Source organism: Rhyacophila brunnea, unplaced genomic scaffold, assembly GCF_057557595.1.
Source record: "Rhyacophila brunnea isolate RB1 unplaced genomic scaffold, BYU_Rbru_1.0 scaffold_20, whole genome shotgun sequence".
Lineage (NCBI taxonomy): Eukaryota > Metazoa > Arthropoda > Insecta > Trichoptera > Rhyacophilidae > Rhyacophila > Rhyacophila brunnea.
This window is the reverse complement of record NW_028232860.1, coordinates 4,267,619-4,281,877: the sequence shown is the minus strand read 5'-3', so window position 1 is coordinate 4,281,877 and position 14,259 is coordinate 4,267,619. Positions and strand designations below refer to the sequence as shown.

At 35.5% G+C, this 14,259-nt stretch overlaps 1 protein-coding gene across 2 annotated transcripts in view; it reads right to left on the bottom strand.

Annotated features, from left to right (window-relative positions):
- LOC147071104 (putative epidermal cell surface receptor) overlaps positions 1–14,259 on the bottom strand; it is a 142,757-nt gene that overhangs the window by 11,289 nt on the left and 117,209 nt on the right. Inside the window, exons 6-10 of one of the 2 annotated variants that reach the window (XM_085948671.1) lie at positions 13,746–13,923; positions 12,386–12,821; positions 10,714–10,939; positions 9,297–9,505; positions 7,274–8,245 (exon numbers count right to left, since the gene is read on the bottom strand). In XM_085948671.1, coding sequence (XP_085804797.1) covers positions 7,274–8,245; positions 9,297–9,505; positions 10,714–10,939; positions 12,386–12,821; positions 13,746–13,923 — 2,021 coding nt within the window. The remainder of the gene's footprint in view (positions 1–7,273; positions 8,246–9,296; positions 9,506–10,713; positions 10,940–12,385; positions 12,822–13,745; positions 13,924–14,259) is intronic. The other variant, XM_085948672.1, reaches the window with a different exon arrangement.

Sequence of the window (14,259 nt, the reverse complement as noted above, 5' to 3'; positions counted from 1 at the left end):
TTACAAAACCTAACCTAACCTAATAATACTAATATTAAATTACGTCCAATTATAACTAATAAAACCATCCGTATTAATTTTTTTTTCTACTGTCATGTTGACAGTTTAAGAATTCCATACCCTGGCGAATTCACGCACTCGGCAGATAATTTACCCAATTCATGAATAAGGCAACGGGCTTGACTATTATATGAATTAGGCAAAATTTTGCCCATTTCATGTAATAGTCAATTTCGCACATTCGGCGTAACATGCATAACATAACTATTCCAAGCAATACATTATTGTAATTATTTAATATCTGAAAAGCAATATTTAAAAAAAAAAAAAATTAGCTTAGAGTATCTATTTACACAGGAAAAGACAGTGACAAAGAAAATAATGCATTAAGTATTGAATTAGAGAAGATACATGACAGAACAACACTACTGCTCTGAGAGTGATAATGTGACACTTATCTCAATGCAATACTGTAGCCGGTCGCGGTGCTGGACAGGTAGCGTAAGACTTCCGTGTGGTAGAAAGCAAATTCTACATTATGGTTAGAACTCTCACAGACACTCCGAAAATTATAAGCCATCATAAATAAATATTACATGCCACGATTCAGATACCAATTGGATTGTCACGACACTCACTTCAATTGGCTCATAACATATCGTGTTATGTTGTATGTGAAAAAGTTATGTAGACCAAAAAATATATATTGTCAGCTTGGTTGTTAAAATAAACAGTCATTCCTGATATTTTTTTACTACAATATAATATATCTGATTACTGACTGTATTCAGTATATTTTTAGTGACCCTCCAAACCTACCCGCCTCACATCACACTCAGTCTTAATCGAGCATATTACAAGGCCCTACGTTTGGATCTGAAGCATCCTTGGGAATGTCTCAGGAGCAAATACCCAAGACTTGGGTATCTACTACGCTCTTAAGTGAGCTTGGACTGAGTGCCATGGGTGAGTGATTAAATGAATTTAATGATTATATAGGATACAAAAAACAATACGGACAAAGAAACTACGTGAAGAGATCTTCATGTCCGCAATATGACTATTTTAAATGCAATATAATTGGCCTTTGTGGCGACCAGATCAGACGGCCCGATGGGCCCAACAGTTGGTTGGACCGACTTAAGCATCTCTTCCCTCTCGGACTATATTTTCAGATATTCCCAGAGGATGTGGTTTGGATCCTGTAGTTCTCCGCCATACGGACATGTTGGCCGGGCTGTCAAAACAGATTCAAAGTAGCATTTTTATGATACGGACAATGATTGATGGAGACCACACCGTTTCGTGTAATTTAAGCGTATAGATTTTGGTGGCTGATAGTAGTACAGTTACAGAATGTCATAAAGATGTAATGTACATTCGCTTCAATTCAACATTGTAACAACTACTGTGCATTCGAATAATTTAGTCAGTTTATCTCGTCACTGTGCAAGTACATACCCTTAAATGTTCAATATGATATAAAAATAATACATATCGTTGTCCACATGCTAAACCTCCGATGTGACAAAAAAAGAATGATTTATAAGCACAAACACTTTGATTTTTCAGTCTATGAATTATTTGATTTATCTAAATCATAGGTGGTGGGGGTTTGTCATCATGCAGAATCGTAATAGCTCCAGTGTGATTACTACATACATGAACTAGAGATATTTCCTTATAAAAATGTGACATAATGTTAAATTGGAGTTTTCTACAATTTGCCATTTAACGGCCCACATGCTCAGCGTACGTCAAAATGGAGCTTTTATGCTATTTTCAAAGCATGATCCTGGACATTCCTTAAACGTTGTAGATAATCTATTTACATCATTTTAAAGCCTTATTATCCTTTATATTTATTTTAAACATTTGATGACTGCATAAAGTATTTTTATTACTTAAAATAGTATTTAAATAATATTTTAGAATATAGTAATATTTCAGTACGTCCATGTGAAGTGGTGTTAAGATTTTTTATATTCATTAATTTTTAAAAGCATTTATAAAACCATTAGTAAAATTTATGTCGACATTATTATAGTGAAATATTTACAAAAAAAAATTATATTGATAATCTCTGTGATCCCAAATTTGACAAGATTAGGCATTTTATTATTCAAAAAATGGGCAAGATTTACACATTTAAAGATACTATTAAAGATACTGATTATAAGCTATGTCTTTGACCATTCAAATGTGATAAACATTCTACGAATAATGTTTGCTTTATAATAATTATTGACCTAAGAATAAGGTAGTATTTTTTGAAATACACCATTTCTATTGGCATTTCCCAGTGGCTAAGCTACAACATACGGCCGTAGCCATAAATTGACAAACAACGAATTAGTAACGCGCGCCTTAAATGCGAATCAAATTGAGGTGCATATCGCCAACTGTCACGACGTCGCGGCGACATATTTAGTCTATGGTTTCGTCATTTTGTAGAATATTTTGAACGAGCACCATCTCCGTAAATTCACTGAAGAATGATACTGATGAAGAGTGACAACTATAATATATTAGTAATTAGAATTATTATTAATTATTCATGCTAATTTCAATTAATTTTAAATTTCTACATGTGCATACGTTAAAATTACTTCCGACATGATATCCGTAGATAATATTTTGAACAGAACCCAACCTGCAGACCATAGATAATAGACAACATTCTTATAGAAAATACATAATGCCAACCGCTAAAAACAAAAAAACCTGATTTTGACATGAGAGTCGAAAAGTGTAGGTATGTAGAAGATGATAAAAACGTTCATTGAGTTCATACAGGTGTCGATGCGGGTTCAACGTGAGGTGACCTCATGGTTTTTCTGGTGATTTCGGCAGATTTTGTCAACTGACAATGTTAGTTTAAAGGTTAAAAATGTGCTAAGGGATGGGAGCTTCAGTCTGATCATTTTAAAAACCAAGAAAAACAACCTTACACACTTTTTTCCTGTAGCAACAGCTTTCTGTGATGTCACGTGATAGTCCGCGACATGCACCTCAATTTGGTTCGCGCTTTACTGACTACTTGACAGCTGCTTATTTACCCCTATGATTACTTTGAATCATCTCAAACATTATTCAGTCAATTTGGCTTTGTTTTTATGTTGTTTTTAAGAGAAATCATCACCTTTTCATAAATGATTCGATATTATATTCAATAATGGGTGTAAACACACATGTAAAATGTGATCTATAATAAATTCTAACCACAAGTTACCCTTTTTATCTGATGATTTTATAACATTCACTGACTCCATGTGGATCACAGCCTACCTCCACCCTTCATCACTTATCTATACATATATTACCATGTCACTTATACCTACAAGATGTGTATTATCTCTATATATATAAAAATCTCATGTCACGATGTTTGTGGTCGAACTCCTCCGAAATGGCTCGACCGATTTTTATGATTTTTTTAATGTATATTTGTTAGGTATGAGAATAGGTCAACAAGTATATTTCATATCGCTAGGTGATTAGGGTATCTCTATCCAGAAAATTTTTCTTTTATTTTTTTGACAATTTTTTTTTTGTATTTTTTTTATTATTTAACATAAAAAAATACCTATAACGCCAAATTTTCATTCTCCTACCCCCACCCTCCCATTTTAAAATCGCGATTTTATTATTTTTGTATGAACAAATTTAACCGTCGTTCGTATTTCAAACAGAACGAAATTATTTATGTTGTTGAATGACAGATGGCGCTACGTCCGAGAAGAATTCAAGAGAAGCGTCGGGTCATTTTGACATTTCATTCGGCATATCACAACGCAGTGCGTGCAAAATTTTGTACGATTTATTTTAATTTATCTATTTTTATGTGCGTGTATTACAGTGCACAATGCCAGCAAGAAGCAAGGGGAGCCATTTGAGCCGTCGAACGAATAAAGCAACAAATATGCAAAATAGTAGAGCAGAAAGAACAGACGAACAAATCCAACAAGATAACAAAAACGTGCGTGTAAGCATGTCGCAATTGCGTGCATCTCAATCACAAGAGGCACGAGCTGAACGAAATCAACAACGACAATTGGAACGGAGCCAAGCGCGCCGGTTCGTAGTTAACACACGCAGAGCAAATGACCGACAACGCCAACAAGTACATCGAACATTTACATCCGCTTCGTTCCTTCGTCTCGCATTCGAGTACGAGCCAGATATTGAATATTCCGCTCATCCGAAAGTGCTGATTGGTGCTATGGACAAAGAATGTCCCCATTGTCATGCGCTCGAATTCAAACATGAGTCAGCCGGGATGTGTTGCGCATCAGGAAAAGTGCAACTACCAGAAATTGAGATACCACCAGAACCATTGAACGGCTTGCTCATCGGCACGGTTTCAGATTCAAACCTGTTCCTGAAGTCTATTCGCACATTCAATTCATGCTTCCAAATGACTTCGTCCGGAGCAACAGAAATAGTTCACAATACTGCGGCAAATGGTCAACAATTCCATTCTACGTTCAAAATCAAAGGCCAAGTATACCACAAAGTAGGCTCATTGCTACCAATGCCAAACGAACCACATACATTTTTACAAATCTACTTCATGGGCGCGGCAAGGGCATCAATCATGTGGATGCACGTTGCGGCTACAATAGCCTCAATTCGCCTAATGCCAGGCGCATCGTCGGCGAACTGGACGCCCTGTTGAATGAGCACAATGAATTAATGAAATTCTTCAAAGCACACACGCACGAATTGCAAAATGACAATCACGCTATTGTCATCAATCCTGATAAAACACCAGCTGAAGAGCACGTACGTCGATTCAATGCGACTGTTGTTGACGACATTGCTGGAATCATGGTTGGCGACCGCACATCGACGCGAGAAATCGTGATTCGAAGAAGAAACAATAATCTGGAGTTCATCGCTGACACACACCGTTCATACGACGCTCTCCAATATCCGCTAATTTTCTGGAAGGGACAAGACGGATATTGCATAAACAGTAAACAACGAGATCCTGTCACAGGTAATTCATTCATTATGAACATCATTACTCATTTTGAATTGAGAAAATGAATGGTTGATGTTTTTTTGTTTTTATCGGCGGTCATCGTCTACAGCACTCTATTCCTCTTTCTGTCATAGATCCCATCCCCACACACTTACGATACAACCAAAATATTCACTAGAAATAATTTATATGGCAGAACAACGTTTGCCGGGTCAGCTAGTTCTATCTATATAAACAATGTAACAATATTACACCCTCTTACATTCTTAGACTCTATATTCCTGTATTCACTAATATTGTATTATATCAGGTAAATATAAAAATCTTCAGAATCATTTTAATGAGACACCTTCTGCTCGACCTGTTGCTAAGTAATCACATAAAAAACCAATCAAATTTTAATTTCACTGTATTTAGAATTTTGAGAGTTTTTCTAAAAAATGTGGTAAACTAACAAAATTGTCACATCCGAGGTTTTAACAGCTCACGAACGATATGTCATATCTGGATATAGGTTCTAAATAGGTACATACAGTTAAATCAAGAAAATATGAGTAAATAAATGAGTATATACAATAATATTGTCAAGTTCACAGATTGTTTTGTCAGTCAGTTTTATGTAAATATTAGTGAAGTCCAATTATAATTATAGTCCAATATTATTAATTTATTTACAACACTTTCATGAGAACTTAAGAAATCTTTTGAAGGAAATACAACATAGCATAGTGGTCAGTTGAGGAAAAAGTTGTAGATTTTGTATTTTTACTTTAATATTGGTAAATTTTACAATTTTTTAACATATTAAAAGTGGGTTTGAATTAAATTGTGAATTCTTTTGAAATAAACTGAATTGTTTACATAAAATACAACATTTTAAGTAAAAATACATAATCTGTTTATCATTTTTTTCACCACCTCAGTCAGTCAATCGTAGGGATTTATTAATTAATTGACCCAATAATATAAGTTAACAATACGAGATATGTCACCTCACGGATATGTAGACAAATGATTATAGTCGGCCATAGAGAATGATATGAAAAAAAATGTACAAAAGTGGACGAGCGTTGCTAAAATAAATGATTATTCCTATAATCGAATTTTTAATTAGTTTCTAGGGTAGAGAAACAGCGGATACTTTTTAGAGAATCATCACGGGAGCGTATAATTAAATGATAAATTTGGGGGCATTCCTCATTTAAAAACAGAAATGCGATTAGCTTTACTGGAGGGGATTGTTAGTTCACAAATTTTAACATGTGGACAAAACGTTCTTGTTCGACAGTATATATATAATTATTTAAAATCACCGATCAACAAACTGTTTTTCATAAATGTGTCTTTTAAAATTCTAAAATATTATTAAAGAAAAGTTGTCAATAGTAACAACAGTCTCATTCTAAGCATTAAACCAATGTTTCTCAAATTGGAGGGCGCAGTTCACTACGTGTCCATATAGATATTTTTCCAGACTCGAATTTGTATATTGTATAACAGGGGTTAATGCTTACATGTACAGTACACTATCAGTAATCCGCCGCTCGATTATCCAACAACTACTATAATCCGCCGTTATTTTTACTAGTTGAAAACACAAAATCAAGCTCTATAATTCACTGGTATTCAATTGTCAAATTCAGTAGTCCACCGCGTACAACTATAGATATAACGCAGATGACACGGGTTTATTTTGGAAACTTCTCCTTCGTAAAGCGTACGTTCAGCGCGAAGAAAGTAATGTACCAGGGAAGAAAGTGCCCAAGGACCGCATCACAATTATTATGCTGTGCTCACACACAAAATGAAGTAGTACATATTTCTCAAAAAAACTATTTTTACGAAATACCTGATTTCATTTTTACCATATTTTGTAGGTATGCACTATAATCCGCCGCTTTCACTAATTGGACACTTGTCTGGTTTTTGGGGTGGCGGATTACTGAGAGAGTACTGTATACCAATTTCCTAATTCAATTTCATTATTTTACCTTAACAGCCCTCCATCAACGATTAAAAGTAAATGACATTAATTTCAATGATATTATATATGTATATATTATATATATATGTATAGTAGAGAGATAATTATTATTAGTTACATGAATATCCAACCACAATAAACAAACTGGATGATGAAGGAGTTAGCTGATTGCCATAATAAACGTCCAGTTTCACCACAGAAGAACGACTCACTACAAAGCATCAGGGGATGTACACAGAAGCACAACAATCTACTGCGGCCCACGACACCAACATTGCCTATTTGCAAACAGCCCAACTGACCTGTAGAAGCGGGATTGGCAGAACTATTGCTGTCATTATTATTAGGAGGCCGTGGTCGCTGAGGCTGTGACCCATACTGCACAAAAGCCCCCGGATTCCCATCAGTTTGCTGAATATGCTGTAATATGTGCTCAATCTGCAATGGGGATCCATCTGTGTACACGTGAATCGTCTCCCCTCGATTACCGCCCACCGGAACTCCATTATTTTGGTAGATTCCCGCACCAGGTTGATTCAAATAGCCTCCATTTATAATGTTAGGGTTTGCGTGACCGCCATTGGCTTGTTGCAAGAGATGCAGAAGATCTTGCTGATTCTTTGTGGCGGAAGGATTGAAGAATCCGGGACCGGCCGCATTCTGATTCTGTCCAAACGGAATATGCGACGGATTCCCTGACAAATACGGGTCGTTGACATGGTATTCGTCAGCTGTTGAAGGTTTCTGTTGGTTCGGACCGTTATTGGATTGAGGAGGTTTCTTGTCGGTGTCTTTCGTGACCGGGCCGTTGTTATAGTGCATAAAATCTCGAGGATCATCGGTCTCGTAAGAATAGGACTGCTTTTCTTTGTGTTTCTTGATGAAGGGGAATGACCCGAGGCCGTTACCGGGAGGTTGGGCTTTGTGGTTGGGATCCGCGAAAGGTCCTGGGTATTCGTAACGTTTCCCGTCACCTTTATCGGGCTTAAGAGCCACATTATGATATTGCGGAGAATTAGGAGTGAAATATGGTCCGGCATTGTGAATATCTTTATTAGAATCGGTGTTCTCGTATTTAGGTTTGGAATTTTTTTTGTTTTCATTGGTAAAAGTGTCGCCAAACGTTTCTTCAATGACCTTATGAAGGTCAGGGGGTAGGGTGACAAAGAGGGGCGGCGGTAAAAGGTTGTTTTGTTCGGTGTCGTTCTGTTTGTCTTTCGGTATAGTCGTTTTGTCTGAGTCAGTTTTATTGAAAGGGTATGTTTTCTTATTATCTGAAAATGTTAACAAATATGATTAATCCACAAGATAGATTATTTGCCAAATATTTAAAAAATGACAGTCAAGAAAGCAGTAAATAGGTTACGGAAATATGAATTAAATGAATAAATAGCATTAAAAACAAAAATATAACATTTTTAATCTACCAATCTGTATATTTTAATGAATCATCGTTTTATTCGAATATAATTTTAACAAAAAGGTATGTTCTTTCAAACGGTTACATGTAAATTGTACGTAAAACATTTCACTGTGGCATAGTTTGCCGTGAGCTTTCTTATCGGAAAGAGATGACCGTATACTATACGGTCTTCAATTTTATTAGATTCAATATGAACAATAATTCAATTTTCATAGCTGATTTTGGCAAAATTCATGAATTCAAGAATGAAAACTAACCTAACCTAACAAATAATCCAGTATATCAGCTATTTTCAAAATTTGTTTGCTGCTGGCTTCCTGGAAATCGACAAGAACCGTGTTTTATTCAGACACGAATTTTATGTCAGTACTATACAACCCAAAGAGGTTGGACGGTCTTTAATATAGGTACGGTAATATATTTCCGATAAAACATTTCACCGTGAAGTGTGCTACGGCGAACTGCATACGTACAAGTTTCCGGACACGATTAAATTTACCCTAATTCATGCGCACTAGAATAAATCGCAATCTGCGCATTTTCAAGGTTAAGTTCCACTATAGCACTCTTTAACACGATATGACAACATTTTTTTTATTATTAGAACTTAACCTGATGAAGGCATATTGACCAGTAAGCTTAAATAAATCTTTTTACTTTCAAACTTATCTCCCTTTTTCCTTTAGCAGACTGAATTTACAATGCTAATTAGCTCCAAAAAGTTTTCAACACAATGAATACTAGGCATTTACAGCGCAGTATTTAACAATATGCATAGATACTCACGTAAGTAACGTTAGTCAAGCCCTTGTTTATGGAGATTCAAACAAATCGAAGCATCATCTGAAACCAACAGCAAACTATAACCCAAATAAAATCATCTAAACCTTTGACAGACTCACCGTTCAAGACGCAAGCCCACTCCTTACAGCACTTGTCTCCGTCGGGATGTCGAGGAGCAGGCCTCATGGGAGGGACGCAGCGCAAGGATTGAGGTGGCAGAGCGGTGAGGGGGGCGCACACCGCTTGACACTCCACCGAACCACTCTCACAGAAGCAACGCTGTTCACAGCCTGATAGGTCCAGCGGGACTTCGGACCAATTAGGAATACTGAAATATGACAAATGAGGCGTCTAATTACAAAAAGCGACAAGTCCACAATTCAATATTTTCGGGAAACAACGTTTTTATGTTTCAAGCTTCAATTATTTGTATTAACATGAGATTATTTTTTCCGTTGTATTCTATGTCGAAATTAGAACCAAATGGCAATTTGTTTCAGCCGATAAACTCTTAAATGTAATAAATATAGGCAAAAAAATTGTACGTAGCGCTATTTGTACCTCACTTTTAAATTTATTCCGCATAAGGCAAATATTTCCGTGGCACTGTCATGAGTTTACCAGATGCTACAGCATGGGAGACGCCCTTTTCAATATTGAACGTTTCCTTATTGGTTGACTTAAACGCGCGAAGCTTTAAATATTATGAAACACGGACTTGGCGCTTTTTGTAATAAATCGAGAGTAAAAATATTTTTTTTCGTAGGGTTATGTCGCGTTTTGGAATTTATAGATCAATACATATTGTGTAAAATTATACAAAGAATAACAGCGTATTTTTTTCTCGATTTTGACCAAATGTGGACTTATCGCTTTTTGGAATTAGACGCCTCAAATAAATTGATATTTACCTAATACTCTAGAAAACGAAGTGATGATTGAATAAAATTAGCTGCAACTTCAGAGTCATAATATATAGAGAGCGCCTATTTTTCGGTAAAATGAAGCCGTGTTTCTTGCATTACGGACCGAAAAAACATGATTTTATTATTATAAACTTAACTATAAAAAGTTTTACCATTGTGTTGCTTCTCAGTACGGCTACCAAATTTAAGCACAACATAGTTAACAATATTATGTTCTACTAAAATAACTAAAAATAATTACCACTAACTTTATATTTAACACAAAAAGAATAAATTTCAGCAACACGAAATTAAGGCTGGTGCATCAAAATATTGACTATCATTCACCGTCTTATACGCATCACTATCGTGAAACATTTATTCCTTACCAGCGTCAGGATTACTCCATTTTGTAATATTTCAAGAAATTTATTAAAATACAATAATATAACCTATATAATATTTACTTTCAATTCTGTGTCGATATATCTGATTATTTTGACATCTGCCACTTGGGTTTCTCAATTCTGCCACTATTTAGTGGTGACACCACTTATTTACACAAGTATGACTAACCATTAGGTCTACATTTAAGTAATCTGATCAATGATAAAAATGAAATATCCCTTACTCGTGTCCCTTGTAACTGCAAGATCCATTACTGACACATGTCATGGCGGGTGGGCAGCAAGCTGGAGGTATCGGCTTGAAGTCCGGAGGATCCGGCGCCCACTGAACGCATGTTGAGTCTAATGCATCCAGGCCTACACTGCTGGGACACACCAAAGGAGCGCATTCTACGTTACCGTCAGACAGACAAACACACAACTCGTCGCAGCCCATGTGGAACTCTTCATCTGTAAGAATAATCATTGAGGTGTCTATTTTCTGAAACCAATAATTTTACAAAATACTAACTTCCTAAACTTCAATATTTCAAAAACTGATAAATTAAAAAGATATAAACCAAAACCATTATTTTTAATTAACTATTTTTATTGTTTAATGAATAATTCATAAGATTTAAGAATATAAAATCATTCTAATTATTGAAAAATACATAATTTTGAAAACACTTCTGAGAAAATAATATGTTATACCCAATAGAAAAAATCCATTTTGAAAAAAGTAAGACACCCAGCAGGGATAAAACCTGCATCTCTCGTGTTTCACGTCCATGCACCACTATGCTATAGGCGCCATACTTAATTGAGACATTTTTTAACTAATGGCTCTTACCATTAATAAAGCGCTATCCAAATTCAGTTACTATTGGCGATCGGGTTTTGTATTTTAAATCAAAGTAGGTATTACTTTAATTACTAACCGACGTCATGGATCACTCCAAGATTTTTTGTTCTAACTTACTTGAACTTACTAATAATTTGGACTCTCAATTTGGAAAGCTCTTCAGAGAGTATTAAGAGCCATTAGTTAAAAATTGTCGCAATTAAGTATGGCGCCTTTAACATGAAATCTGAGAGATACAGGTTCGATCTTGCTGGGTGTCTTACTTTTTTCAAAAAAGATTTTTTCTATTGATTATAATATATTTTCTCAGAGGTGTTTTCAAAATTATGTAAGTTCAAAACCAGCATGCCAAATTTCATTTTGTTAATATTTATTGCAATTGAGGTTTGTCAGCTATTAAACATTGGTATACAATTCTAATTTAAATAATTATATACCTACCACGTTTTTAAATTTTCTGTTGAATCATATAAACTTGACTTGACTAGCTTAAACGATCAAAAAAAAATGTATTTGATAGAAATAACACTAAAATGTCATTTTGACACTCATATTGATTTCCATAGTAACTCACGTATATATTAATAATTTAGTTGCTAGGACCCTAGCAACCAATAATAGTGGATTGGATTACGGATTTCTTCCGAAATAACTTTTCATATAAAACAGAATTAACTGAAAATGAATTCAATTCTACGTAAAGATGGCTAAAAGTATTAAAAAAATGCATTGGCATCGTGTTCTGATATATTCTAAAAGTTTCAAATGTCTAGCTAGACGGGAAGTTAGTTAAAAATCGATTGCAAGATTTGTACGGGATAAACAACCACCGGACAAACAAGAATACGACCTAATAAAAACGTTGTAAAATACATCACGATGGAATATTAAATTATGGACTTAGCAGTTTTTGAAAATGGACATTATAAACATCTTGAATTGATAGAATCAGTAATGATTGTTTCTAAGAACACTATTTCTGTCTCTTTCTTGCTACACCACCAGTGAAAAGATTTACTTTGTAAAGCATTTTAATTGTAAATTATCCTTACCAACACCTCTGTGAACACCTCTATGCATGCATCCTGCAGAAGAACCTTTTTTAGAGATGTCATTGTCATCCTTGATCTTGGGTAGATTAACAGAAAACCTCATCCCTGTCTCCCTGGATCTCACAATATAATCCCTGCCATCCTCGAGGCCCGTAATCATTCCTCCGTTCAGCTGAACCTCCTTCCACATTAGCCCGCCATCTTTGCTCAATTCTAGATGGACTCTATTCTCCGAGCTGTTCTCGTTCCGTAAATGCACTTGAATGGTTCCGTTAGGCAAGGCACTGACCGATAGAATCGGCTCCGTCTTGTCCAGCATAGATTCAGAGATTGGTATGAATGGTTTGACAGAAGTAATTTCGGTAATTCTTGGGAATTGATCAATATTGTTACTGCTCTCAGACGAATTTGTTTGTGCCGATTCTGTTTTGTTTTTCTGAAACAAAATAAAGAAAAAGGCTCGATGCTTATTTACACCATCGCGAATTTACTGCTAGCAGTATGTATTGTCAAAATCATAAAAATAAAAGGCAAAATGTAAACACTTATTGTCATCAAAAATGTTTATCAGCTTCTGAATTGTCATGCGATAGTTGCAACTTGCACAACATGTGCGCATGCGCAGTGGAACAGTCTCCAATTAAATATTGTTCATGTTGTACCTCTTAGTAACTGACACGATTGGCTTTTTTACCTTCATAAAATTGTTTATGCGTATTTGCATAATACAAAATTTTTCTCAGTTAGGTACATGTAAATTGTACGTAAAACATTTCACAGTGGCACAGTTCGCCGTGACCTTTCTTATCGTAAAGAGATGACCACATACTATACGGTCTCCAATTTTATTAGATTCAATATGAACATTAATTCAATTTTCATAGCTGACTTTGGCAAAATACATGAATTCAAGAATGAAAACCCAACCTAACCTAACCTAACTTAACCTAACAAATAATCCAGTATATCGGCAATTTTCAAAATTAGTTTTCTGCTGACTGCCTGTAAAGTGTAAACCGACAAAAACCGTGTTTTATTTAGACATGAATTTTATGTCAGTACTAACGACCCAAAGAAGTAGGACGGTCTTTAATATACAACATTTCACAATGAAGTGTGATACGGTGAACTGCATACGTACAAGTTTCCGGACACGATTTTTCTCAGAGTATGCATTGACTCAGTGCCACATTTACCAGCTGACAGACTGAAGATAACCGATGGCCGGTTCTATAGATACGCGTAAACTGACATTCTTAACAATTTCCTGATTGAAATCAACCATGTTTGACCTCCACATTATAATGTTGGGTTAGATCCTCTGTCTGAAAGCTGGTATAGAAAAAAAAAGTTTACTCACTTTATCAGTTAATGTTTGATTAGTAAGCATGCTCGTCCTGTCAACGGCTGCCTTGGCATCCCGTACCGCAGTCTCTTCGTCAACATCTTGAGAGACATCGCACAGCTGTAACATGCAGCATGAGTCCTTGGGGTCAGGTACATCTACACAATCATCTCTCTGTTCCAGCACGGGACACCTGGAATGTCATCACAAAATGAATAATAAAATTTAAAAGTATATTATTTGTGGCATAGAAAGGTATATGTTGGGCATTATAAGTAAAGACCACAAAAAAGCATAGAATATGAAGACAGATAAATAAAAGGCTGTACATAACTGCTGAGATGCAATGTCATACAGTGATACCAAAGAGGTACTAAACGACCATATTATGACTGTCCTAAACACGCTAGATCGATTATTCATCAAGTTTTGCGGATGGACATGCCAGCGAACAACTAGGGGAGGAGAGTGGAATGAGTTGAGAGAGACCTTCATCCAGTGATAGATCAAATCTGGCTTATTATAATGA